The sequence below is a fragment of the Salmo salar genome, chromosome ssa04 (assembly GCF_905237065.1).
Source record: "Salmo salar chromosome ssa04, Ssal_v3.1, whole genome shotgun sequence".
Lineage (NCBI taxonomy): Eukaryota > Metazoa > Chordata > Actinopteri > Salmoniformes > Salmonidae > Salmo > Salmo salar.
In genome coordinates this window covers 79,484,701-79,512,200 of record NC_059445.1, presented here as the reverse complement: position 1 = coordinate 79,512,200, position 27,500 = coordinate 79,484,701, and the positions used below count along the sequence as shown (strand labels likewise).

The window sequence follows — 27,500 nt, the reverse complement described above, 5'->3', positions numbered from 1 at the left end:
CTACCTTGGTTCAGGGCCAGCTCTGTCTCTCCACCCTACCTTGGTTCAGGGCCAGCTCTGTCTCTCCCCACCCTACCTTGGTTCAGGGCCAGCTCTGTCTCTCCCCACCCTACCATGGTTCAGGGCCAGCTCTGTCTCTCCCCACCCTACCATGGTTCAGGGCCAGCTCTGTCTCTCCACCCTACCATGGTTCAGGGCCAGCTCTGTCTCTTCCAACCCTACCTTGGTTCAGGGCCAGCTCTGTCTCTCCCCACCCTACCTTGGTTCAGGGCCAGCTCTGTCTCTCCCAACCCTACCTTGGTTCAGGGCCAGCTCTGTCTCTCCCAACCCTACCTTGGTTCAGGGCCAGCTCTGTCTCTTCCAACCCTACCTTGGTTCAGGGCCAGCTCTGTCTCTCCCCACCCTACCTTGGTTCAGGGCCAGCTCTGTCTCTTCCAACCCTACCTTGGTTCAGGGCCAGCTCTGTCTCTCTCCACCCTACCTTGGTTCAGGGCCAGCTCTGTCTCTCCCAACCCTACCATGGTTCAGGGCCAGCTCTGTCTCTCCCAACTCTACCTTGGTTCAGGGCCAGCTCTGTCTCTCCACCCTACCTTGGTTCAGGGCCAGCTCTGTCTCTCCCAACCCTACCTTGGTTCAGGGCCAGCTCTGTCTCTCCCAACCCTACCATGGTTCAGGGCCAGCTCTGTCTCTCCCCACCCTACCTTGGTTCAGGGCCAGCTCTGTCTCTCCCAACCCTACCTTGGTTCAGGGCCAGCTCTGTCTCTTCCAACCCTACCTTGGTTCAGGGCCAGCTCTGTCTCTCCCCACCCTACCTTGGTTCAGGGCCAGCTCTGTCTCTCCCAACCCTACCTTGGTTCAGGGCCAGCTCTGTCTCTCCCCACCCTACCTTGGTTCAGGGCCAGCTCTGTCTCTCCCAACCCTACCTTGGTTCAGGGCCAGCTCTGTCTCTCCCCACCCTACCTTGGTTCAGGGCCAGCTCTGTCTCTTCCAACCCTACCTTGGTTCAGGGCCAGCTCTGTCTCTCCCCACCCTACCTTGGTTCAGGGCCAGCTCTGTCTCTCCCCACCCTACCTTGGTTCAGGGCCAGCTCTGTCTCTCCCCACCCTACCTTGGTTCAGGGCCAGCTCTGTCTCTCCCAACCCTACCATGGTTCAGGGCCAGCTCTGTCTCTCCCAACCCTACCATGGTTCAGGGCCAGCTCTGTCTCTCCCAACCCTACCATGGTTCAGGGCCAGCTCTGTCTCTCCCCACCCTACCATGGTTCAGGGCCAGCTCTGTCTCTCTCCACCCTACCATGGTTCAGGGCCAGCTCTGTCTCTCCCCACCCTACCTTGGTTCAGGGCCAGCTCTGTCCCTCCCCACCCTACCTTGGTTCAGGACCAGCTCTGTCTCTCCCAACCCTACCATGGTTCAGGGCCAGCTCTGTCTCTCCACCCTACCTTGGTTCAGGACCAGCTCTGTCTCTCCCAACCCTACCATGGTTCAGGGCCAGCTCTGTCTCTCCCCACCCTACCTTGGTTCAGGACCAGCTCTGTCTCTCCCCACCCTACCTTGGTTCAGGACCAGCTCTGTCTCTCCCCACCCTACCTTGGTTCAGGACCAGCTCTGTCTCTCCCCACCCTACCTTGGTTCAGGGCCAGCTCTGTCTCTTCCAACCCTACCTTGGTTCAGGGCCAGCTCTGTCTCTCCCAACCCTACCTTGGTTCAGGACCAGCTCTGTCTCTCCCAACCCTACCATGGTTCAGGGCCAGCTCTGTCTCTCCACCCTACCTTGGTTCAGGGCCAGCTCTGTCTCTCCACCCTACCTTGGTTCAGGGCCAGCTCTGTCTCTCCCCACCCTACCTTGGTTCAGGGCCAGCTCTGTCTCTCCCAACCCTACCTTGGTTCAGGGCCAGCTCTGTCTCTCCCAACCCTACCATGGTTCAGGGCCAGCTCTGTCTCTCCCCACCCTACCTTGGTTCAGGGCCAGCTCTGTCTCTCCCCACCCTACCTTGGTTCAGGGCCAGCGCTGTCTCTCCCAACCCTACCTTGGTTCAGGACCAGCTCTGTCTCTCCCAACCCTACCTTGGTTCAGGGCCAGCTCTGTCTCTCCCAACCCTACCTTGGTTCAGGGCCAGCTCTGTCTCTCCCAACCCTACCATGGTTCAGGGCCAGCTCTGTCTCTCCCCACCCTACCTTGGTTCAGGGCCAGCTCTGTCTCTCCCAACCCTACCTTGGTTCAGGGCCAGCTCTGTCTCTCCCCACCCTACCATGGTTCAGGACCAGCTCTGTCTCTCCCCACCCTACCATGGTTCAGGGCCAGCTCTGTCTCTCCCCACCCTACCATGGTTCAGGGCCAGCTCTGTCTCTCCCAACCCTACCTTGGTTCAGGGCCAGCTCTGTCTCTCCCCACCCTACCTTGGTTCAGGGCCAGCTCTGTCTCTCCCCACCCTACCTTGGTTCAGGGCCAGCGCTGTCTCTCCCAACCCTACCTTGGTTCAGGGCCAGCTCTGTCTCTTCCAACCCTACCTTGGTTCAGGACCAGCTCTGTCTCTCCACCCTACCTTGGTTCAGGGCCAGCTCTGTCTCTCCCAACCCTACCATGGTTCAGGGCCAGCTCTGTCTCTCCCAACCCTACCATGGTTCAGGGCCAGCTCTGTCTCTCCCAACCCTACCTTGGTTCAGGACCAGCTCTGTCTCTTCCAACCCTACCTCGGTTCAGGGCCAGCTCTGTCTCTCCCAACCCTACCTTGGTTCAGGGCCAGCTCTGTCTCTCCCAACCCTACCTTGGTTCAGGGCCAGCTCTGTCTCTCCCAACCCTACCTTGGTTCAGGGCCAGCTCTGTCTCTCCCAACCCTACCATGGTTCAGGGCCAGCTCTGTCTCTCCCCACCCTACCTTGGTTCAGGGCCAGCTCTGTCCCTCCCCACCCTACCTTGGTTCAGGACCAGCTCTGTCTCTCCCAACCCTACCATGGTTCAGGGCCAGCTCTGTCTCTCCCAACCCTACCATGGTTCAGGGCCAGCTCTGTCTCTCCCCACCCTACCTTGGTTCAGGGGCCAGCTCTGTCCCTCCCCACCCTACCTTGGTTCAGGACCAGCTCTGTCTCTCCCAACCCTACCATGGTTCAGGGCCAGCTCTGTCTCTCCACCCTACCTTGGTTCAGGACCAGCTCTGTCTCTCCCAACCCTACCATGGTTCAGGGCCAGCTCTGTCTCTCCCCACCCTACCTTGGTTCAGGACCAGCTCTGTCTCTCCCCACCCTACCTTGGTTCAGGACCAGCTCTGTCTCTCCCCACCCTACCTTGGTTCAGGACCAGCTCTGTCTCTCCCCACCCTACCTTGGTTCAGGGCCAGCTCTGTCTCTTCCAACCCTACCTTGGTTCAGGGCCAGCTCTGTCTCTCCCAACCCTACCTTGGTTCAGGACCAGCTCTGTCTCTCCCAACCCTACCATGGTTCAGGGCCAGCTCTGTCTCTCCACCCTACCTTGGTTCAGGGCCAGCTCTGTCTCTCCACCCTACCTTGGTTCAGGGCCAGCTCTGTCTCTCCCCACCCTACCTTGGTTCAGGGCCAGCTCTGTCTCTCCCCACCCTACCATGGTTCAGGGCCAGCTCTGTCTCTCCCCCACCCTACCATGGTTCAGGGCCAGCTCTGTCTCTCCACCCTACCATGGTTCAGGGCCAGCTCTGTCTCTTCCAACCCTACCTTGGTTCAGGGCCAGCTCTGTCTCTCCCCACCCTACCTTGGTTCAGGGCCAGCTCTGTCTCTCCCAACCCTACCTTGGTTCAGGGCCAGCTCTGTCTCTCCCAACCCTACCTTGGTTCAGGGCCAGCTCTGTCTCTTCCAACCCTACCTTGGTTCAGGGCCAGCTCTGTCTCTCCCCACCCTACCTTGGTTCAGGGCCAGCTCTGTCTCTTCCAACCCTACCTTGGTTCAGGGCCAGCTCTGTCTCTCTCCACCCTACCTTGGTTCAGGGCCAGCTCTGTCTCTCCCAACCCTACCATGGTTCAGGGCCAGCTCTGTCTCTCCCAACTCTACCTTGGTTCAGGGCCAGCTCTGTCTCTCCACCCTACCTTGGTTCAGGGCCAGCTCTGTCTCTCCCAACCCTACCTTGGTTCAGGGCCAGCTCTGTCTCTCCCAACCCTACCATGGTTCAGGGCCAGCTCTGTCTCTCCCCACCCTACCTTGGTTCAGGGCCAGCTCTGTCTCTCCCAACCCTACCTTGGTTCAGGGCCAGCTCTGTCTCTTCCAACCCTACCTTGGTTCAGGGCCAGCTCTGTCTCTCCCCACCCTACCTTGGTTCAGGGCCAGCTCTGTCTCTCCCAACCCTACCTTGGTTCAGGGCCAGCTCTGTCTCTCCCCACCCTACCTTGGTTCAGGGCCAGCTCTGTCTCTCCCAACCCTACCTTGGTTCAGGGCCAGCTCTGTCTCTCCCCACCCTACCTTGGTTCAGGGCCAGCTCTGTCTCTTCCAACCCTACCTTGGTTCAGGGCCAGCTCTGTCTCTCCCCACCCTACCTTGGTTCAGGGCCAGCTCTGTCTCTCCCCACCCTACCTTGGTTCAGGGCCAGCTCTGTCTCTCCCCACCCTACCTTGGTTCAGGGCCAGCTCTGTCTCTCCCAACCCTACCATGGTTCAGGGCCAGCTCTGTCTCTCCCAACCCTACCATGGTTCAGGGCCAGCTCTGTCTCTCCCAACCCTACCATGGTTCAGGGCCAGCTCTGTCTCTCCCCACCCTACCATGGTTCAGGGCCAGCTCTGTCTCTCTCCACCCTACCATGGTTCAGGGCCAGCTCTGTCTCTCCCCACCCTACCTTGGTTCAGGGCCAGCTCTGTCCCTCCCCACCCTACCTTGGTTCAGGACCAGCTCTGTCTCTCCCAACCCTACCATGGTTCAGGGCCAGCTCTGTCTCTCCACCCTACCTTGGTTCAGGACCAGCTCTGTCTCTCCCAACCCTACCATGGTTCAGGGCCAGCTCTGTCTCTCCCCACCCTACCTTGGTTCAGGACCAGCTCTGTCTCTCCCCACCCTACCTTGGTTCAGGACCAGCTCTGTCTCTCCCCACCCTACCTTGGTTCAGGACCAGCTCTGTCTCTCCCCACCCTACCTTGGTTCAGGGCCAGCTCTGTCTCTTCCAACCCTACCTTGGTTCAGGGCCAGCTCTGTCTCTCCCAACCCTACCTTGGTTCAGGACCAGCTCTGTCTCTCCCAACCCTACCATGGTTCAGGGCCAGCTCTGTCTCTCCACCCTACCTTGGTTCAGGGCCAGCTCTGTCTCTCCACCCTACCTTGGTTCAGGGCCAGCTCTGTCTCTCCCCACCCTACCTTGGTTCAGGGCCAGCTCTGTCTCTCCCCACCCTACCATGGTTCAGGGCCAGCTCTGTCTCTCCCCACCCTACCATGGTTCAGGGCCAGCTCTGTCTCTCCACCCTACCATGGTTCAGGGCCAGCTCTGTCTCTTCCAACCCTACCTTGGTTCAGGGCCAGCTCTGTCACTCCCCACCCTACCTTGGTTCAGGGCCAGCTCTGTCTCTCCCAACCCTACCTTGGTTCAGGGCCAGCTCTGTCTCTCCCAACCCTACCTTGGTTCAGGGCCAGCTCTGTCTCTTCCAACCCTACCTTGGTTCAGGGCCAGCTCTGTCTCTCCCCACCCTACCTTGGTTCAGGGCCAGCTCTGTCTCTTCCAACCCTACCTTGGTTCAGGGCCAGCTCTGTCTCTCTCCACCCTACCTTGGTTCAGGGCCAGCTCTGTCTCTCCCAACCCTACCATGGTTCAGGGCCAGCTCTGTCTCTCCCCACCCTACCATGGTTCAGGGCCAGCTCTGTCTCTCCACCCTACCATGGTTCAGGGCCAGCTCTGTCTCTTCCAACCCTACCTTGGTTCAGGGCCAGCTCTGTCACTCCCCACCCTACCTTGGTTCAGGGCCAGCTCTGTCACTCCCCACCCTACCTTGGTTCAGGGCCAGCTCTGTCTCTCCCAACCCTACCTTGGTTCAGGGCCAGCTCTGTCTCTCCCAACCCTACCTTGGTTCAGGGCCAGCTCTGTCTCTTCCAACCCTACCTTGGTTCAGGGCCAGCTCTGTCTCTCCCCACCCTACCTTGGTTCAGGGCCAGCTCTGTCTCTTCCAACCCTACCTTGGTTCAGGGCCAGCTCTGTCTCTCTCCACCCTACCTTGGTTCAGGGCCAGCTCTGTCTCTCCCAACCCTACCATGGTTCAGGGCCAGCTCTGTCTCTCCCAACTCTACCTTGGTTCAGGGCCAGCTCTGTCTCTCCACCCTACCTTGGTTCAGGGCCAGCTCTGTCTCTCCCAACCCTACCTTGGTTCAGGGCCAGCTCTGTCTCTCCCAACCCTACCATGGTTCAGGGCCAGCTCTGTCTCTCCCCACCCTACCTTGGTTCAGGGCCAGCTCTGTCTCTCCCAACCCTACCTTGGTTCAGGGCCAGCTCTGTCTCTTCCAACCCTACCTTGGTTCAGGGCCAGCTCTGTCTCTCCCCACCCTACCTTGGTTCAGGGCCAGCTCTGTCTCTCCCAACCCTACCTTGGTTCAGGGCCAGCTCTGTCTCTCCCCACCCTACCTTGGTTCAGGGCCAGCTCTGTCTCTTCCAACCCTACCTTGGTTCAGGGCCAGCTCTGTCTCTCCCCACCCTACCTTGGTTCAGGGCCAGCTCTGTCTCTCCCAACCCTACCATGGTTCAGGGCCAGCTCTGTCTCTCCCCACCCTACCTTGGTTCAGGGCCAGCTCTGTCTCTCCCAACCCTACCATGGTTCAGGGCCAGCTCTGTCTCTCCCAACCCTACCATGGTTCAGGGCCAGCTCTGTCTCTCCCAACCCTACCATGGTTCAGGGCCAGCTCTGTCTCTCCCCACCCTACCATGGTTCAGGGCCAGCTCTGTCTCTCCCCACCCTACCTTGGTTCAGGGCCAGCTCTGTCTCTCCCAACCCTACCTTGGTTCAGGGCCAGCTCTGTCTCTCTTGACCTCTTGATTGGCCAGTCCAAGCGGATTGTTATTCGTTCAGATGGTGACGAAACATCAATATGTACAAAAAGGAAGCTACAAGGAGGCATGCCCAAACTAAAGATTGAAAACCAAACGAAAGGCCTCACAGCCACTAAACCAACCAGCAGCATCGCGGCTCTCCAAGCTGGCACTCTGACTGATCACCTTAATTGGCGGCACGTGATGTGCTTAACAAGCAGGCTCAGCACCAGGACAAGGTTGCTGTTGCCCCCTGGGGGAATGGAGTGTGGAAGTGGAACCTGGATAACGTGTTTGTCTATGTCCTAACATTAATCTTCCCACCATAACATAACTCTCAATCCTGTCTCACGCTACCAGGTTCTGTTGAGCTAGTGTACAGAGGAGAGACCGTGGGAACTGAATGTAGTTCTCTGAACTAAACGATTAAAACACAAATGTGCAAAGACAGTACAGGCCAGGGAATGTACTGTAGCTAGAACATAGCTTAGCAAAGCACATTAGATATGCAACATGTAAGAGGAATGAGTGTCTGTGTTTCGTCTGCCTATTTTGTCAATGAGGCATTAAGAAGGACAGAAATAATTAATTTAAATGTAGCTTAGGAGATAGTATGCATGTAACACACACACACACACACAAGATAGAAACAAACAGCGTACATGGCTAATGGGTGTTTCTTCCTGGTGTTTGTTTCTTCCTGGTGTTTGTGCATGGGGCATGCATCTGGACTGACATCCTGGATGCACAGTGAGGTAGTTAGTTTTCACTCCAGTCATAAATAGTCATCCTTGGCCTAGCCTTCAACCTCCAGAACACAGAGGACAGGCGGTAGAGAGAGGAAGGGACTAGGAAACACTGATAGGTCAAGGTCCATAACAATGATGCAGAGTAGGATGAGAGGTGGACACAGGATGTATTATAATAACACAGCATAACAGATAACGGGTTTCTCCTAAACTAGGCATTTCTTATTCAAATGATAACAATACATTTGTTAAAAACATCAAAGTAAAAATAACATTTTAATAATATGTGTAGACTATTTGAAAATGCATTTTATTTCCAAGTATGAAAAAACGGTTTTTGTAATTTTCAACAAAAAAAATCTCTCAAAGCCCTCTCATAAAAATAAATAAATAATAAATTTCTCCCTCAGTGCATTTTCATGCGCAGACAGAGACCCAGATGTAACACTTCGCGCTTCCAGCGCAGCTTCCCACAGGTACTCTGTTAACATCAGATTGCATCACTTCCCTGAAACACGCCGAATCCATGTTCAATTCACACAGCATGTCTGCACCGATTTAACTTTACTGCGATATGATCCAACTCCTCAGTTCATCAACAATAGAGGCATCAACCCCGACATGTCAGTCACAGTGATAGGTAGAGAGATATGTCCAAACTTTCCTTCAATAGTTCACTAATACTTCAACAGTTTTCGCTATTAATTTCATGCCATTGTGTTAGAAATAGGACTGTTACTTACAGTTAACACTACTGGTATCCATGTGTGTTTTCCTATCCGCTTCTTCTTTGACGTTCATTTATTTTGCACAAGTTTTCGCAGCAGTCGGCTACACGACGTGGACCCATGTGTGGCGTAAGTGACACACAGAGACGAGTCAGTCACAGACTAGAGTTTACCTCATCTGCTCGCTCTCACAGGGTCCTAGCGCTAGTTTAAAAATACATATAATTGGCTACTGTGCTACACAGATGACATCACCTTAGTACAATCAACACAGACAAATATCCACTTGTAAACTGCTTTAATTTAAATAAAAGATGTACATCATTTGTTGAGCAGTAGTTCTGACATTGAAATAAATAATATGCAGATTGCTTTGTACAGTTTCAAAATGAAAACATAAATTTAAAGGTCTCCCAAACCTTTTATAATGGATATAGATTCAAAAATGAGATTGTGAATTCTGGAAGTACTGTATGTACATTATTGACCGGTATTGCTGTTAGTATTGTAAATATCTATGATAATTTGCGACTCACACACACACACACACACACACACACACACACACACACACACACACACACACACACACACACACACACACACACACACACACACACACACACACACACACACACACCTATAAAACAAACAACCATTACAAAGATGGCAGTAAGAGTTATTTATACTAGATGACTACTGCTAGTCAGTATGACTAATATTCGTCTGATAAAGACAGTGCTGCATACACTAACAATCAGAACTATATTTTCCTATGACGCACAACCTCATACCAGACCATTCAAATACAACTGATAGAAAAAGGACAGCTTTGCATGTAGGCTACCAAGAATATTGTATGTTCTATTGGATTACCAGGAGTCACCTCTTCAAAACCCAACAGGAGAATACTGGGAGTCACCTCTTCAAAACCCAACAGGAGATAACTAGGAGTCACCTCTTCAAAACCCAACAGGAGATAACTAGGAGTCACCTCTTCAAAACCCAACAGGAGATAACTAGGAGTCACCTCTTCAAAACCCAACAGGAGATAACTAGGAGTCACCTCTTCAAAACCCAACAGGAGATAACTAGGAGTCACATCTTCAAAACCCAACAGGAGATAACTAGGAGTCACCTCTTCAAAACCCAACAGGAGATAACTAGGAGTCACCTCTTCAAAACCCAACAGGAGAAAACTAGGAGTCACATCTTCAAAACCCAACAGGAGATAACTAGGAGTCAACTCTTCAAAACCCAACAGGAGATAACTAGGAGTCACCTCTTCAAAACCCAACAGGAGATAACTAGGAGTCACCTCTTCAAAACCAAACAGGAGATAACTAGGTATCACCTCTTCAAAACCCAACAGGAGATAACTAGGAGTCACATCTTCAAAACCCAACAGGAGATAACTAGGAGTCACATCTTCAAAACCCAACAGGAGATAACTAGGAGTCAACTCTTCAAAACCCAACAGAAGATAACTAGGAGTCACCTCTTCAAAACCCAACAGGAGATAACTAGGTATCACCTCTTCAAAACCCAACAGGAGATAACTAGGTATCACCTCTTCAAAACCCAACAGGAGATAACTAGGAATCACCTCTTCAAAACCCAACAGGATAATGTTTTGTTCTACTCTATGCACACTATAGTGTATTCTTTAGCAACCCGTAATCATTTCACCTCCTAAGTTGATTTAGATCGCACTGTATGAACCTTTTTTCATATATATATCAGGACCCTGGTTGTCCTTTGGATTGGTATCCACGTAGACCAATCAGGACAATTCCATCAAATCAATTCCACTTCAACATCCACAAAATTCCCTCGATTCCTTCCCTTCTCACCTCGATTCATTCCCTCCTCACCTTGGTATTGTTCAAGGAAGAGTTCATTCAATCCCTTTCAGTTGTAATCTAATTCAGATGCATTCCTCTATTTCATCTCTAATCCAGACTTCTGGTCACCAATCCCTTCAATCTACTTTCCTCCACAGGCAGATACATTTTCCCTTTTTATTCAGAAACAGTTCAGATTCAGATCTAATTAATGTATATCTCTATTCATTATCTCTGTCTCCATGTGTTGAGTTAGAATCAGATCAAGTCTCCCCATGAAGTCACGTCATCTTTCATCCTAACTACAATCCCAGCTCTGAATACAATTCAAGATCCAATCATAACATGATATTCCATTACTGTAAATGAAACCCTTTGGTTCAATTGAAATTGATAAGACTAAATAATCCCAAACTCCAATACATACATTACATTGTTTGAATCCTTCCCATCAATTTAGTAAATCATGGGGATGGGGCGAGATCAGGTGGGACCATTCTAGCCAATGAGAGGGCAGACACCTGTGCGAACAACAGGCCATAGTGATAGATGGACTCATCTTCGTATTTGTGCCATTATAGAGTCTGTGACAGCCTCAAAGGCGCTGCCCATGCTATCTTCATTTTAAAGTAGTACATTTTCTTCTTCTTTTTAATTTTTTAAGTCATTGAAATTTGGAGCTATTAATATTTTAAATGATTGTTCCATGTACATTGTGTAATTTACTGATAGTCCTTAACTAGCCCCATAGGGATTTCAAATGTCAAACCAAATTGAAATAAACCCAAGCCAAGGAAAACTGTTACAGTACCCTTCATTCTGTCAGGGTACCCTTCATTCTGTCAGGGTACCCTTCATTCTGTGACATAACATTTTTTCTATTATCTCGCAAATCTCTGATTTTGGACGAGACTGACTTTATGACCAAAACAATCCTATTTACACTTTGTAGTCAATTTTGACACTTGAATAAATGATTTTGACTCATATCGATGCCACATAGGCCATTTTCAAAAAGAGAAGTTGCTTTTTAGGGGCAGTCACTCTTTAAGCATGTTAGTGTCTAAAACAAAACAACACAAACAAACTCATTGGTTCTTAATATAGTTATATTACTTTGGTTTTTCAGTAAACACACAATGATCCACACATTCTCTTAAACCGTACTACCACAATCTATCAATCTAGCCTTTCACTCCGTGGTGAACCCTTGCTCTATTAAGAAATACAACGTTTTAGTCTCAATGTAAAAAAAAAATAATAATAAAAGTCTGCGAATGAAACAATATATTTAGAGTACAGAAAGCAAGGACAGAGTTGATCTGGTAGCACGTTCTGTTTGGAGAGTTTGCTGGTGTTCTCTTTCCTGCTTGATCATAAGATAATGTCTCAGAGCTCTCCAAACCTGCAACCTGAAAAAGTTCAAATCTGCTATAACCTCATGACATGACAGCCATGAACTATAGTTAAACTCCTTCTAATAAAGCAAACACATAATACTGAAAGCATAGGCAGAACTAGCCTGGTCTAGTCCTCCCACAAACAGACATGGCTCAGGAGGAGGAGCCTGTTACTCCTCTTTCTCCAGAGATATATTATTGATGTATAGACTCAGGCTGGCTGGGTTTCTCTGGCCCGGAGGATGTCCTGGAACAACAGAACTATATCATTACAACTCATTCTATTTCTATGGCTAGAACCCAAGCTGGTTTTAGTTCTGGTTCTGCTGTGACTTTGACCTGATGGAACGAGGACTACCCAGACTGGTTATTATGGCTCTCAGTGAGCCCCTCTAACGTTAAGCCCAGCAGGCTGCTATACTGAGCTTCGACAGTCTGGTCCTTTCAGAACAGTCGGACTTGTTTCTTGAGCTCGTTTCTCTTCCACAGTGCCAGCCGGTCAAAATCAGCCATAGTCATCCTAAACACCCGGTAGAAGTCCTCAGGAGACAGGTGACGCTGGCAGAGAGAGATTACACACAGGTTAGTGTTGTTGGAGACATTGTCATACCCAACTCAGAAATGGAAATACAATTGACTTACTATATAGTACAGTTGAAGTTGGAAGTTTACATACACATAGGTTGGTGTCATTAAAAATAATTTTTCAACCACTCCACAAATTTCTTGATAACAAACTATAGTTTTGGCAAGTCGGTTAGGACATCTACTTTGTGTATGACGCAAGTCCTTTTTCCAACAATTGTTTACAGACAGATTATTTCACTTATAATTCACTGTATCACAATTCCAGTGGGTCAGAAGTTTACATACACTAAGTTGACTGTGCCTTTAAACAGCATGGAAAATTCCAGAAAATTATGTCATGGCCTTAGAAGCTTCTGATAGGCTAATTGACATCATTTGAGTCAATTGGAGGTGTACCTGTGGATGTATTTCAAGGCCTACCTTCAAACTCAGTGCCTCTTTGCTTGACATCATGGGAAAATCTAAAGAAATCAGCCATGACCTCAGAAAAACAATTGTAGACCTCCACAAGTCTGGTTCATCCTTGGGAGCAATTTCCAAACTCCTGAAGGTACCACGTTCATCTATACAAACAATAGTACGCAAGTATAAACATCATGGGACCACGCAGCCGTCACACCACTCAGGAAGGTGACGCATTCTGTCTCCTAGAGATGAACGTACTTTGGTTCGAAAAGGGCAAATCAAACCCAGAACAACAGCAAAGGACCTTGTGAAGATGCTGGAGGAAACGGGTACAAAAGTATCCATATCCACAGTAAAACAAGTCCTGTATCGACATAACCTGAAAGGCTGCTCAGCAAGGAAGAAGCCACTGCTCCAAAACCGCCATAAAAAAGCCAGACTATGGTTTGCAACTGCACATGGGGACAAAGATTGTACTTTTTGGAGAAATGTCCTCTGGTCTGATGAAACAAAAATAGAACTGTTTGGCCATAATAACCATCGTTATGTTTGGAGGAAAAAGAGGGGAGGCTTGCAAGCCGAAGAACACCATCCCAACCGTGAAGGACGGGGGTGGCAGCATCCTGTTGTGGGGGTGCTTTGCTGCAGGAAGGACTGGTGCACTTCACAAAATAGATAGCATCATGAGGCAGGAAATGTATGTGGATATATTGAAGCAACATCTCAAGACATCAGTCAGGAAGTTAAAGCTTGGTCGCAAATGGGTCTTCCAAATGGACAATGACCCCAAGCATACTTCCAAAGTTGTGGCAAAATGGCTTAAGGACAGCAAAGTCAAGGTATTGGAGTGGCCATCACAAAGCACTGACCTCAATCCTATAGAAAAATTTGTGGACAGAACTGAAAAAGCGTGTGCGAGCAAGGAGGCCTACCAACCTGACTCAATTACACCAGCTCTGTCAGGAGGAATGGGCCAAAATTCACCCAACTTATTGTGGGAAGCTTGTGGAAGGCGTTTGACTCAAGTTAAACAATTTAAAGGCAATGCTACCAAATACTAATTGAGTGTATGTAAACTTCTGACCCACTGGGAATGTGATGAAAGAAATAAAAGCTGAAATAAATCATTCTCTCTACTATTATTCTGAAATGTCATTCTTAAAATAAAGTGGTGATCCTAACTGACAGGGAATTTGTATGAGGATTAAACGTCAGGAATTGTGAAAAACTGAGTTTACATGTATTTGGCTAAGGTGTATGTAAACTCCCGACTTCAACTGTATGTGCAGTGAGATGTGTTCATTACTTGCATGTTTACAAACCTGAGAGAAACTCACCTCTAGTCTGGCTCTGTCCACGTCATTGGGGGGCTGGTTCTGCCTCCTTATGGTGACTACCAACACGTCATATGGGTAGATCTGGAGGAGGAATGGTTATGAGGAAAACATCAAATGTTTTTAGATTTTCACACCATAAATAAACTATGCAATGCTGGCCATCCTATTGTCAACGAATCACAGATGTTTGCCTGGGTCATTCATTCACCTGTACTTCCTCTGACAACAATCCCACTTCCTGGTTCTGACCTGAGGTCAATACCAAAGGTAAAATAGGATGGACACTAGCTCACTGATCAGTCGGGACAACGCTCTCATTATCTCTCTCTCTCGGAAGGGCTTTGAACCTCCTTCCCTGTCCAGACCTAATTTCCAGGTGAGTGGACCTGGGGTGTCTCCTGAGAGGAGCAGAGGACTCTTATCTCTGTGACACCATGGACGAGGTCAATTCCTGTAGATCCGGCAGTAGGAACTGTCCCGCCAGCCCAGACTTCCTCATAGAGACATAGGGAGAATCTCAATTGCATACAGCAGGTAGCCTAGCAGTTAGAGTGTTAGGCCAGGAACCGAAAGGATGCTGGTTCGAATACCTGAGCAGTCAAGGTGAAAAATCTGATGTGTTCTTGAGCAAGGCACTTAATCCTAATTTACTCCAGGGGTGCCGTACTACTATGGCTGACCCTGTAAAACAACACATTTCACTGCACCAATTAGGTATATGTTTTCTCAATTTCCTATTTCCTATTCTAGTGTTCTCTACTAGTGTTCTCTACTAGTGTTCTCTACTAGTGTTCTCAACTAGTGTTCTCTACGAGTGTTCTCTTCTAGTGTTCTCTACTAGTGTTCTCTACTAGTGTTCTCTTCTAGTGTTCTCTACTAGTGTTCTCTACTAGTTGTTCTCTACTAGTGTTCTCTACTAGTGTTCTCTACTAGTGTTCTCTACTAGTGTTCTCTTCTAGTGTTCTGTAGTAGTGTTCTCTACTAGTGTTCTCTTCTAGTGTTCTCTACTAGTGTTCTCTACTAGTGTTCTCTACTAGTGTTCTCTTCTAGTGTTCTCTACTAGTGTTCTCTAAGAGTGTTCTCTTCTAGTGTTCTCTTCTAGTGTTCTCTTCTAGTGTTCTCTACTAGTGTTCTGTAGTAGTGTTCTCTACTAGTGTTCTCTACTAGTGTTCTCTTCTAGTGTTCTCTACTAGTGTTCTCTTCTAGTGTTCTGTAGTAGTGTTCTGTAGTAGTGTTCTCTTCTAGTGTTCTGTAGTAGTGTTCTCTACTAGTGTTCTCTTCTAGTGTTCTGTAGTAGTGTTCTCTACTAGTGTTCTCTTCTAGGGTTCTGTAGTAGTGTTCTCTACTAGTGTTCTCTAATAGTGTTCTCTTCTAGTGTTCTCTACTAGTGTTCTCTTCTAGTGTTCTGTAGTAGTGTTCTGTAGTAGTGTACTCTACTAGTGTTCTGTAGTAGTGTTCTCTACTAGTGTTCTCTTCTAGTGTTCTGTAGTAGTGTTCTCTACTAGTGTTCTCTTCTAGTGTTCTGTAGTAGTGTTCTCTACTAGTGTTCTCTTCTAGGGTTCTGTAGTAGTGTTCTCTACTAGTGTTCTCTAATAGTGTTCTCTTCTAGTGTTCTCTACTAGTGTTCTCTTCTAGTGTTCTGTAGTAGTGTTCTCTACTAGTGTTCTCTTCTAGTGTTCTCTACTAGTGTTCTCTACTAGTGTTCTCTACTAGTGTTCTCTACTAGTGTTCTCTTCTAGTGTTCTCTACTAGTGTTCTCTTCTAGTGTTCTCTTCTAGTGTTCTGTAGTAGTGTTCTCTACTAGTGTTCTCTACTAGTGTTCTCTTCTAGTGTTCTCTACTAGTGTTCTCTTCTAGTGTTCTGTAGTAGTGTTCTCTACTAGTGTTCTCTTCTAGTGTTCTGTAGTAGTGTTCTCTACTAGTGTTCTCTTCTAGTGTTCTCTACTAGTGTTCTCTTCTAGTGTTCTCTTCTAGTGTTATCTACTAGTGTTCTGTAGTAGTGTTCTCTACTAGTGTTCTCTTCTAGTGTTCTGTAGTAGTGTACTCTACTAGTGTTCTGTAGTAGTGTTCTCTACTAGTGTTCTCTTCTAGTGTTCTGTAGTAGTGTACTCTACTAGTGTTCTCTTCTAGTGTTCTGTAGTAGTGTTCTCTACTAGTGTTCTCTTCTAGTGTTCTCTACTAGTGTTCTCTTCTAGTGTTCTCTTCTAGTGTTATCTACTAGTGTTCTGTAGTAGTGTTCTCTACTAGTGTTCTCTTCTAGTGTTCTGTAGTAGTGTTCTCTACTAGTGTTCTCTTCTAGTGTTCTCTACTAGTGTTCTCTTCTAGTGTTCTCTTCTAGTGTTATCTACTAGTGTTCTGTAGTAGTGTTCTCTACTAGTGTTCTCTTCTAGTGTTCTGTAGTAGTGTACTCTACTAGTGTTCTGTAGTAGTGTTCTCTACTAGTGTTCTCTTCTGGTGTTCTGTAGTAGTGTTCTCTACTAGTGTTCTCTACAGCCAGCTTACATTTGGTTCAGTGATAGTCAGTTTGTTCATTCATTTGCATAACATCTTACCTTGTATTCTGTAGAAAAAGAGAAAAAAAGAGCTGATCACCACATTTATTCATATTCTCATTGGTTATGTAATTTGTAAGTGATATTATTGAAAGGTACAGCCATGATTGCTTACCTCTGATTCCCCAGTTAACTGCACTGCTGCTGTCGTACTGGAAATAATCTGCACTCTGGGGCTGAAAGAGACAGACGACAAGAACAATTATTTTAGGGATACAAAAAAGTTATTGGTCTTTACTCTTGCTATGGTTTGGGTCCACACAGGATCCATTTACAACATCCAGATCCTGTGACAACCCCCCGCCCCCCCTCAGGGAACTCACCCTGTGCATTCCGTTCCTGCCATACCCTGGCAACGAGGCTGACTTGGAGATGAAGGAGTCTGAAAGAGAGGAAACACAAGCATCCCAGCCATTCAGCCTGGGACCTGACCCACACACTGCGTCCCAGCAGAACACCGCAGCACGCCTCAGTAGAAACACTGTGAGGGATGGGCAAGTAGCAATCTCTAACCGATAGCAAATGCAAGGCGATATAAGACACAGCAGGGGGCGCTAACAGCAAACACAATAGAGAAGCCCTCTGTGATTTTCATTTACAGGCAATGAAATTACAAAGAAATGTCAAAGCCTGGACCAAAAATGATTATGAAGCAGAATGTTATGTACTGGATATTGCATTGTTATTACATTGTTACGAAAATGTATGAAAATGTATTTCTGGACAAAAGCGTCTGCTAAATGAATCAAATGTAAGAATGCCTCCTCTATGATGCAACATTATAATCCTTGTGTAAACAATCATTAGCATAATTGATCGCAGGCTCTTGAAATGGCATTTGTTATCAATGTAATGATTATTGTCCCAGACAGAAAACAATCACATGGTCAAAGAGGAATGAATCAATCAATGTCAGTGGTGTAAAGTACTTAAGTAAAAATACTTGAATGTACTACTTTTTTGGGTATCTGTACTTTACTATGCTATTTATATTTTTGATAACTTTTACTTTTACTTCACTACATTCCTAAAGAAAATAATGTACTTTTTACTCCATACATTTTCCCTGACACCCAAAAGTACTCGTTACATTTTGAATGCTTAGCAGGACAGGACAATTGTCTAATTCACACACATTTCAACAGAACATCCATGGTCATCCCTACTGCCTCAGATCTGGAGGACTCACTAAAGACATGCTTCGTTTGTAAATGATGTCTGAGTGTTGGAGCTTGCTCCTGGCTATCAGAAAATACATTTAAAAAACAAGAAAATCGTACCGTCTCGTTTGCTTTATATAAGGAATTAGAAATTATTTATACTTTATACTTTGAATACTTAAGTATTTTAAAAATATTTTTTTAATACCTAAGTATATTTAAAACCAAATACTTTTATACTTTTACTCAAGTAGTATTTTACTGGGTGACTTTTAACTTTTACTTGAGTCATTTTCTATTAAGGTGACTTTCACTTTTACTCAAGTATCGAAGTTCGATTCCCACGGGGGGCCAGTACAAAAAAAAAAAAAAATGCATGAAATGGTATGAAATGTATGTATTCGCTACTGTAAGTCGCTCTGGATAAGAGCGTCTGCTAAATGACTAAAATGTAAATGTAATTATAGCGTGAATTATAGGAAAATAATGCATGCTCTAGAATGCCCTTCCAGCGATTCAGAAACAAGTATTCCACAATGCCATGGTATTAACTGATGTAACTGTACTACTGTCCCCCAGTGATGACCCTGTGATGACCCTGTGATGACCCTGTCTACAGACAGACAATATACAGTAGGACACTGAGGCACCTCACTCACCACTGTCTGTACTGTAGTGGGATCTGGTGGGAGCTGAAGAGAGAGAGAGAGAGAGAGAGAGAGAGAGAGAGAGAGAGAGAGAGAGAGAGAGAGAGAGAGAGAGAGAGAGAGAGAGAGAGAGAGAGAGAGAGAGAGAGAGAGAGAGAGAGAGATGGAAGGAGACAGAAAGAGAGAGAGAGAGAGATGGAAGGAGACAGAAAGAGAGAGAGAGATGGAAGGAGACAGAAAGAGAGAGAGAGAGAGAGAGAGAGAGAGATGGAAGGAGACAGAAAGAGAGAGTATGAAGAAAAAGAGAAGAGAAAGAGACGAGAGGTAGGAGAGAGAAAGAAAGAAAGAAAGAAAGAAAGAAAGAAAGGAGAGAGAGTATGAAGAAAAAGAGAAGAGAAAGAGACGAGAGGAAGGAGAGAGAAAGAAAGAAAGAAAGACACATAGTTAGATACAGCCTCTACCTGTACGGATGCACGGTTAAGTGTTCTCATCTGGTCTCATAAAGCTCCTATAATGGTTTCTCATCACAGCCTTGAAACTAAAGACCCTCCTGATACAATCAGTCTTAAATCCAGGGTCATGATAATGATGAAAGATACCAAACACAGAGCAGCTGTGGTTCACAAGTTTTAGGGGAAAAATGCTCTGGGATACTGTATAACACGGATGATGGAGCAGTGGAGGAAGTCTGTAGGGACATTAGATAACAATGCCACTGTTTGTCTTAGTGAGGCTTAAGACGTATAACAAAGAATAACAAGAGATATACAACAAAGAAAACTGAAATGACGGTGGGTTAAGTGCATCTAAAAGAGTATCTTAAACAAAACATCTCAGTCTTACCCCCCCGAAAAAAAACACACGTATTTGTCTTTTCCGACTACCGTAGTTCTGACTTTGCTGATAGCTACTTTATTGAGATACAAGGAGCTGACTACGACTGTGATGTGTGGTTGTCTCACCTAGCTATCTGAACATGAATTCACTAACCGGAAATCGCTCTGGATTGGAGCGTCTGCTAAATGACTTAAATGTAAATGTAAAATGTCTCACCTAGCTATCTGAACATGAATTCACTAACCGGAAATCGCTCTGGATTGGAGCGTCTGCTAAATGACCAAAAATGTCAATGTAAAAAAATGTAGATGAATAACCGTTGGATCAACATACAGATGGCATTCTGCCCTAGCAGCTGCTCTCCCCACAGCATGTGACTGCATATCAAAAGTCCAAAATAGCCCCCTATTCCTCATATAGCGCACTATCGACCATGTGACCTGTGACCTCACAATATAGGGAAAAGGGTGCCATTTGGGACGGACCCCCAGCAGGTCAGGTTAAACACCCAGATCAATGGCTCCTTCAGAAAGCTTTCATGTGCATCACATCAGTCAATGTGTCTGGCTGGTGCTGGTCCTGGTTGTGTTCTCACTTTCCCCAAAGACACAACATCCATTAAACATGGCGGAAGCTTTAATGAGTCATCAATAAAACAGGAAGAGGGACATGCAGAAGGTGGCTACAACTGGAGAGGGGGAAGTCGTATGTACGCCCTACATAAAAAACACACATCCCCCCTCTCCATCTCGCTGTCTCTCGCTCTCTCTCTCGTTTCCCCACCTTAACATGCAAACAGACACTTAATGTGATGAGTACGGAGGAGGGAGGAGGATCGATGTAAGTGTACACATCCTCCATCAGAGCAGTCTGAAACACATGACCAGGACAGTATCAGCTCTATGAGGGTGTGGACTGATTGACAGACATAGTATCTATCTCCAGCAATAAACCATTTCCTTCCATCTCTGCTCTCTGCTCTCTGCTCCCTGCTCTCTGCTCTCTTCTCCCTGCTCCCTGCTCTCTGCTCCCTGCTCCCTGCTCTCTGCTCTCTGCTCCCTGCTCTCTTCTCTCTGCTCTCTGCTCTCTGCTCCCTGCTCTCTGCTCTCTGCTCTCTGCTCCCTCCTCTCTGCTCCCTGCTCTCTGCTCCCTGCTCCCTGCTCTCTGCTCCCTTCTCTCTGCTCCCTGCTCTCTGCTCTCTGCTCCCTGCTCCCTGCTCTCTGCTCTCTGCTCCCTGCTCCCTGCTCTCTGCTCCCTGCTCTCTGCTCTCTGCTCTCTGCTCTCTGCTCTCTGCTCCCTGCTCTCTGCTCTCTGCTCCCTCCTCTCTGCTCTCTGCTCCCTGCTCTCTGCTCCCTGCTCCCTGCTCCCTGCTCTCTGCTCCCTGCTCTCTGCTCCCTGCTCTCTGCTCCCTGCTCTCTGCTCCCTGCTCTCTGCTCCCTGCTCTCTGCTCCCTGCTCTCTGCTCCCTGCTCTCTGCTCTCTGCTCTCTGCTCTCTGCTCCCTGCTCTCTGCTCCCTGCTCCCTGCTCTCTGCTCCCTGCTCCCTGCTCTCTGCTCTCTGCACCCTGCTCCCTGCTCTCTGCTCCCTGCTCCCTGCTCTTTGCTCCCTGCTCTTTGCTGTTTGCTCTCTGCTCTCTTCTCCCTGCTCCCTGCTCTCTGCTCCCTGCTCTCTGCTCCCTGCTCCCTGCTCCCTGCTCTCTGCTCCCTGCTCTCTGCTCCCTGCTCTCTTCTCCCTGCTCTCTTCTCCCTGCTCTCTGCTCCCTGCTCTCTGCTCCCTGCTCTCTGCTCCCTCCTCTCTGCTCTCTGCTCCCTGCTCTCTGCTCCCTGCTCCCTGCTCTCTTCTCCCTGCTCTCTGCTCCCTGCTCTCTGCTCTCTGCTCTCTGCTCCCTGCTCTCTGCTCCCTGCTCTCTGCTCTCTGCTCCCTGCTCTCTGCTCTCTGCTCTCTTCTCCCTGCTCTCTGCTCCCTGCTCTCTGCTCTCTGCTCTCTGCTCTCTGCTCCCTGCTCTCTGCTCCCTGCTCTCTGCTCTCTGCTCTCTGCTCCCTGCTCCCTGCTCTCTGCTCTCTGCTCCCTGCTCCCTTCTCCCTGCTCTCTTCTCCCTGCTCTCTTCTCCCTGCTCTCTGCTCTCTGCTCTCTTCTCCCTGCTCCCTCCTCTCTGCTCTCTTCTCCCTGCTCTCTGCTCCCTCCTCTCTGCTCTCTGCTCTCTTCTCCCTGCTCTCTGCTCCCTGCTCTCTGCTCTCTGCTCCCTGCTCCCTGCTCTCTGCTCCCTGCTCCCTGCTCTCTGCTCCCTGCTCTCTGCTCCCTGTTCTCTGCTCTCTGCTCTCTGCTCCCTGCTCTCTGCTCTCTGCTCCCTGCTCTTTGCTCCCTGCTCTCTGCTCTCTGCTCCCTGCTCTCTGCTCTCTGCTCTCTGCTCCCTGCTCCCTGCTCTTTGCTCCCTGCTCTCTGCTCCCTGCTCTCTGCTCTCTGCTCTCTGCTCTCTGCTCCCTGCTCTCTGCTCTCTGCTCCCTGCTCTCTGCTCTCTGCTCTCTGCTCTCTGCTCCCTGCTCCCTGCTCTTTGCTCCCTGCTCTCTGCTCCCTGCTCTCTGCTCTCTGCTCTCTGCTCTCTGCTCTCTGCTCTCTGCTCTCTGCTCCCTGCTCTCTGCTCTCTGCTCCCTGCTCTCTGCTCTCTGCTCTCTGCTCCCTGCTCTACTCTCTGCCTGCCTGTGTGTTATCATTAGAGATGAGACATGATAAACTGCCATGATAGTTAATCAGGTTCAGTTGGTCACAGTGTATCAGTTTAATCAGGGAGAGGGGGTTGAAGGTCAAGGTGTGTGTGTGTGTGTGTGTGTGTGTGTGTGTGTGTGTGTGTGTTGGGATGCACATCATTGTGCATGTCTTGCGATGTACATAATGTTAGATTACTTCTGAGTTTATGTGCGGCAAATGCTTGAAGCATGGTTTTTGTGTGTGGTTGGGTGGGTTCCACATTCTACTGCTCTGCCCCCCACTGTGCTGCCAGTGTAGAGGGGGTGTAGAGGGGGTCTGGGATATCCCCCACTGTGCTGCCAGTGTAGATAGGGTGTAGAGGGGGTCTGGGATATCCCCCACTGTGCTGCCAGTGTAGAGGGGGTGTAGAGGGGGTGTGGGATATCCCCCACTGTGCTGCCAGTGTAGATAGGGTGTAGAGGGGGTCTGGGATATCCCCCACTGTGCTGCCAGTGTAGATAGGGTGTAGAGGGGGTCTAGGATATCCCCCACTGTGCTGCCAGTGTAGAGGGGGTGTAGAGGGGTCTGGGATATCCCCCACTGAGCTGCCAGTGTAGAGGGGGTGTATAGGGGGTCTGGGATATCCCCCTGTCCCCAGCCCTATCTCAGCTGGAGCTGGGTGCTCTGTCTCTCCCTGGGTTCCCCTGACTAATCTATTAACAGTAGGAGAGGAGAGTACACAGGAACACCAGACAACTTCCTCTCTCTCTCCCTCCCCCTCTCTCCCCCCTCTCTCCATCTCTCTTTTGTTCTCTTCTCCCCGTCAGTGTGGGATCCTCCAGTGTCTGGGTACAGAGAAATGAATCACCACAGTCACAGGGATGGAAGCTCTGACCACATATCAAGTATGGCAACCCTGAGGGGGATCTCATATCACAACAACATCCCTCTCACTTGAATTTATACACCATCTGGCTACCCTCACCATCTGGCAAGGTCTCAAAATATTTCATCAATACGTAGCTACATACAGTATGTGATGGTCTAGTGATGGTTGATGTAAAGGCACAGCTTGGTGGTAGATTACATGTAGTGCGTCCCAAATGGGTCCTATTCACTATATAGTGCACCGGCCCTGGTCAAAAGTAGTGCACTATAAAGGGAATAGGGTGCCATTTGGGATTCATATGTAATATATCTGGATCGTCAAGACAGCGCTGAGTCATTATGGACCGGCTCCTCTTATAACAACATTCGTCAGTCAGTCAGCCCATCAGAGGCTGAGATTAAACTCATCCCTCATCTCTCTCTGTCTCAGACCCCTGGCGCTCTGCTCTCATCTCCACACTGCTGCTTAGGAGCTAGCTCGGGGCAGGCAGGCGGGCGGGCGGGCGGACAGACCTTCCCCATCGCTAAGCATTTTAGCACCAGGATCCGGATGAGAAATCTGGATCTATTATTGAATAATGTGGCTACTGAGCAAGTTGAGGAGACTAAACTGCTGGGTGTAAGCCTAGATAGCAAGCTATCATGGTAAAAAAATAGACTCAATGGTTACTAAAATGGGAGGTCTGTCCATGATAAGACGTTGTTCTGCAAAGAGGGACATACAGTAGGCAAATTGCAGTTGGTCAGTAACATGCATATGAGTCTCTCCTAGCTCAAAGTTGAGGAGAGATTTCCTGCAGCCCTATTGGTCTTTGTGTAAGGTTTTAGACAACACAACTCTACATAAAGAGAGACCTAAAACAACAACATAGCAAGGCAGCAACAGATGACAACAACTTGGTAGCAACACAACATGGTAGCAACACAACATAACAACAACTTGGTAGCAACACAACATGGTAGCAACACAACATAACAACAACTTGGTAGCAACACAACATGACAACAACTTGGTAGCAACACAACATGGTAGCAACACAACATAACAACAACTTGGTAGCAACACAACATGACAACAACTTGGTAGCAACACAACATGGTAGCAACATAAAACATGGTACAAACATTATTGGGCACAGACAACAGCACAAAGGGCAAGAAGGTAGAGACAACAATACATCACGCAAACCAGCCACAACTGTCAGTAAGAGCGTCCATGATTGTCACGTTCTGACCATAGAAAGCTTTTATTTTCTATGGTAGAGTAGGTCAGGGCGTGACAGGGGTTTTTGTCTAGTTTCTTTATGTCTATGTAGGTTCTAGTTTCTTTTTCTATGTTGGGGGTTTTGTCTAATTTATGTATTTCTATGTGGGGTTCTAGTTTTTGTATTTCTATGTTGTTGTTTTTTTGGGATGATCTCCAATTAGAGGCAGCTGGTCATCGTTGTCTCTAATTGGGGATCATATTTAAGTTGTTTTTCCCACTAGGTTTTGTGGGAGATTATTTTGAGTAAGTGTATGTTGCACCGCTTCTTCACGGTTTGTTGTTTTGTTCATTAGTTTATTTGTATGTCTTGCATAGTTTCACAGTTATAATAAAATGTGGAACGATACACACGCTGCGCTTTGGTACCATTCTTCAGACAGCCGTGACAATGATTGAGTCTTTGAATGAGGAGATTGAGATAAAACTGTCCAGTTTGAGTGTTTGTTGCAGCTCGTTCCAGTCGCTAGCTGCAGCGAACTGAAAAGAGGAGCGACCCAGGGATGTGTGTGCTTTGGGGACCTTTAACAGAATGTGACTGGCAGAACGGGTTGTTGACGTGTTGAAGCAGTTGGTACACAGTTCGTACGCTCATCAGATCAACAACAGGACATGCAACCAGTGTCTCTTCACAGTCCCCAGGTCCAGAACGAAGGCTGGGAAACACACAGTATTCAATAGAGCCATGACTACATGGAACTCTCTGGTAACCCAGGTAACTCAAGCTAAAAGTAAAAACAGATTCAAAAAACAGATAAAACACCTTAAGGAACGACAGGGACTGTGAAGAGACACACAGAGATTTTGATGCATTTTCTATTGTATTTTGCATTGTATTATGTATGTAATGTGTGGGTTGGGGTACGACTGTGATATGTGGTTGTCATGCCTGGCTATCTTATTAAGAGGAAGGCACTAGCTGTGGGTCTCTCTGGATGGCAGTGTCTGCTGAACGGCTCCATTGAATATTGATCTATATTATGTATTGTATCTGCTGTGTTGTTTCCTGTTTGGACCCTAGGAAGAGGAGCCGCTGCCTTGGCAGCAGTTGACTGGGGATCCTAATAAATACTATTGCTAACAGTGAGATGATCCATCACGCCTCAATATTTGTGTCAGTGTGGATAAAAGGATGGACTGGTGTGTAGCACCAGGACTAAATATTTCTCAGGGCTGTAAGTGGATTGTGGCGGGATGTCTTACATCCGTTGACAGTGTTGCTGTAGCCCACATTGTGCAGGGCCTCTTTGCTTCCACTGCGGGAGTTGCTACGGGAGTTGGTGCGGGAGTTCCGTGCGCTGCTCCACGGGTCATTGTCATAGGAACCAGACCTGGCTTTCATCTCCTCCTTCAGAATCATACGGCCTATACCACCTTGGAGCTAGGGAAGAGAAGGAGAGAGAGAGAGAGAAAGAGGGAGGGAAGGAAAGAGAGTAGAGAGAGAAAGAGAGAGGGAGGGGGAAGAGAGAGAGAGAGAAGTGAAAAGAGAAAGGGAGAGAGAGAGAAAGAGAGGACATGAGCATATGGCTTGAGCAGAACAACATGAATAATATCTGGGGCTGAAGACTGTTGCCCTGTAGACAACATTCATTAAATATTTACAGCCATATCTTGCCAAAACAACAAATAAGCAATGTTGAGTAATGGTATTTACTGAATATTTCTGCATTTTGAATCTTTAAAGAAATAAAACATTCAGATAAATAAATAATTTATAGTACATTTAATATTGCAAAGATGGCTAATCAATGTTTCCTTTTCATTGGTCCACACTCTCTCAGTCACAAATACAAATTAATAGCATTTTGAATAGCATTTATTGTGTCATACTGACTCTGTTAAGACTTTGATTCCACCCATCCTCCTCTCCACCTGAGGAAAACCTCCGGGCACGAGTAGCTGAGATGAGAGAGAGAAAAAAAAGAAAGAAAGAAAGAATGAGAGAAAGAATAGAGAGGGAAATCACAATTACTGTTAAGAGACAGCCTTTGAGAGAGAGTTGAAATACTCAAGGTTGCTACACACAGGAATTCTATAATGAGACGTGCTCTCTTTAGTTCAAAAACATCTTGATCAATACAGCAGTCAATTTCTCAATAACCCATTGAGCCAACAGTGAATCCTCTGGGTCCTTAGCAGCAGTACCTTTAGGAGAGGGAGTGTAGGGGTAGTGGTTAGACTGTACCTCTGGGAGAGGGAGTGTAGGGGTAGTGGTTAGACTGTGCCTCTGGGAGAGGGAACGTAGGGGTAGTGGTTAGACGGTACCTCTGGGAGAGGGAGTGTAGGGGTAGTGGTTAGACGGTACCTCTGGGAGAGGGAGTGTAGGGGTAGTGGTTAGACGGTACCTCTGGGAGAGGGAGTGTAGGGGTAGTGGTTAGACTGTACCTCTGGGAGAGGGAGTGTAGGGGTAGTGGTTAGACTGTACCTCTGGGAGAGGGAGTGTAGGGGTAGTGGTTAGACGGTACCTCTGGGAGAGGGAGTGTAGGGGTAGTGGTTAGACGGTACCTCTGGGAGAGGGAGTGTAGGGGTAGTGGTTAGACTGTACCTCTGGGAGAGGGAGTGTAGGGGTAGTGGTTAGACTGTACCTCTGGGAGAGGGAGCGTAGGGGTAGTGGTTAGACTGTACCTCTGGGAGAGGGAGTGTAGGGGTAGTGGTTAGACGGTACCTCTGGGAGAGGGAGTGTAGGGGTAGTGGTTAGACGGTACCTCTGGGAGAGGGAGCGTAGGGGTAGTGGTTAGACGGTACCTCTGGGAGAGGGAGTGTAGGGGTAGTGGTTAGACTGTACCTCTGGGAGAGGGAGTGTAGGGGTAGTGGTTAGACTGTACCTCTGGGAGAGGGAGTGTAGGGGTAGTGGTTAGACTGTACCTCTGGGAGAGGGAGTGTAGGGGTAGTGGTTAGACTGTACCTCTGGGAGAGGGAGTGTAGGGGTAGTGGTTAGACGGTACCTCTGGGAGAGGGAGCGTAGGGGTAGTGGTTAGACGGTACCTCTGGGAGAGGGAGTGTAGGGGTAGTGGTTAGACGGTACCTCTGGGAGAGGGAGCGTAGGGGTAGTGGTTAGACGGTACCTCTGGGAGAGGGAGTGTAGGGGTAGTGGTTAGACTGTACCTCTGGGAGAGGGAGTGTAGGGGTAGTGGTTAGACTGTACCTTTAGGAGAGGGAGTGTAGGGGTAGTGGTTAGACTGTACCTCTGGGAGAGGGAGTGTAGGGGTAGTGGTTAGACGGTACCTCTGGGAGAGGGAGTGTAGGGGTAGCGGTTAGACGGTACCTCTGGGAGAGGGAGTGTAGGGGTAGTGGTTAGACTGTACCTCTGGGAGAGGGAGTGTAGGGGTAGCGGTTAGACGGTACCTCTGGGAGAGGGAGTGTAGGGGTAGTGGTTAGACTGTACCTCTGGGAGAGGGAGTGTAGGGGTAGTGGTTAGACTGTACCTCTGGGAGAGGGAGCGTAGGGGTAGTGGTTAGAC

The 27,500-nt window shown here is 48.2% G+C and overlaps 2 protein-coding genes across 3 annotated transcripts in view; both read right to left on the bottom strand.

Annotated features, from left to right (window-relative positions):
- The window catches only part of afap1l1b (actin filament associated protein 1-like 1b), a 43,011-nt gene extending 34,399 nt beyond the window's left edge, over window positions 1–8,612 (bottom strand). Inside the window, exon 1 of the mRNA XM_014198107.2 lies at window positions 8,451–8,612. Coding sequence (XP_014053582.2) covers window positions 8,451–8,508 — 58 coding nt within the window. The 5' untranslated portion in view covers window positions 8,509–8,612. The remainder of the gene's footprint in view (window positions 1–8,450) is intronic.
- Window positions 8,613–8,716: 104 nt separating this feature from the next.
- Window positions 8,717–27,500, bottom strand: part of LOC106603895 (actin-binding LIM protein 3) — a 144,207-nt gene continuing 125,423 nt past the window's right edge. For both annotated transcript variants that reach the window (XM_014198108.2, XM_014198111.2), the window contains 8 exons: window positions 25,875–25,939; window positions 25,244–25,421; window positions 18,380–18,412; window positions 16,884–16,942; window positions 16,676–16,736; window positions 16,561–16,568; window positions 14,010–14,090; window positions 8,717–12,237 (listed from right to left, as the gene is read on the bottom strand). In XM_014198108.2, coding sequence (XP_014053583.1) covers window positions 12,124–12,237; window positions 14,010–14,090; window positions 16,561–16,568; window positions 16,676–16,736; window positions 16,884–16,942; window positions 18,380–18,412; window positions 25,244–25,421; window positions 25,875–25,939 — 599 coding nt within the window. In that variant the 3' untranslated portion in view covers window positions 8,717–12,123. The remainder of the gene's footprint in view (window positions 12,238–14,009; window positions 14,091–16,560; window positions 16,569–16,675; window positions 16,737–16,883; window positions 16,943–18,379; window positions 18,413–25,243; window positions 25,422–25,874; window positions 25,940–27,500) is intronic.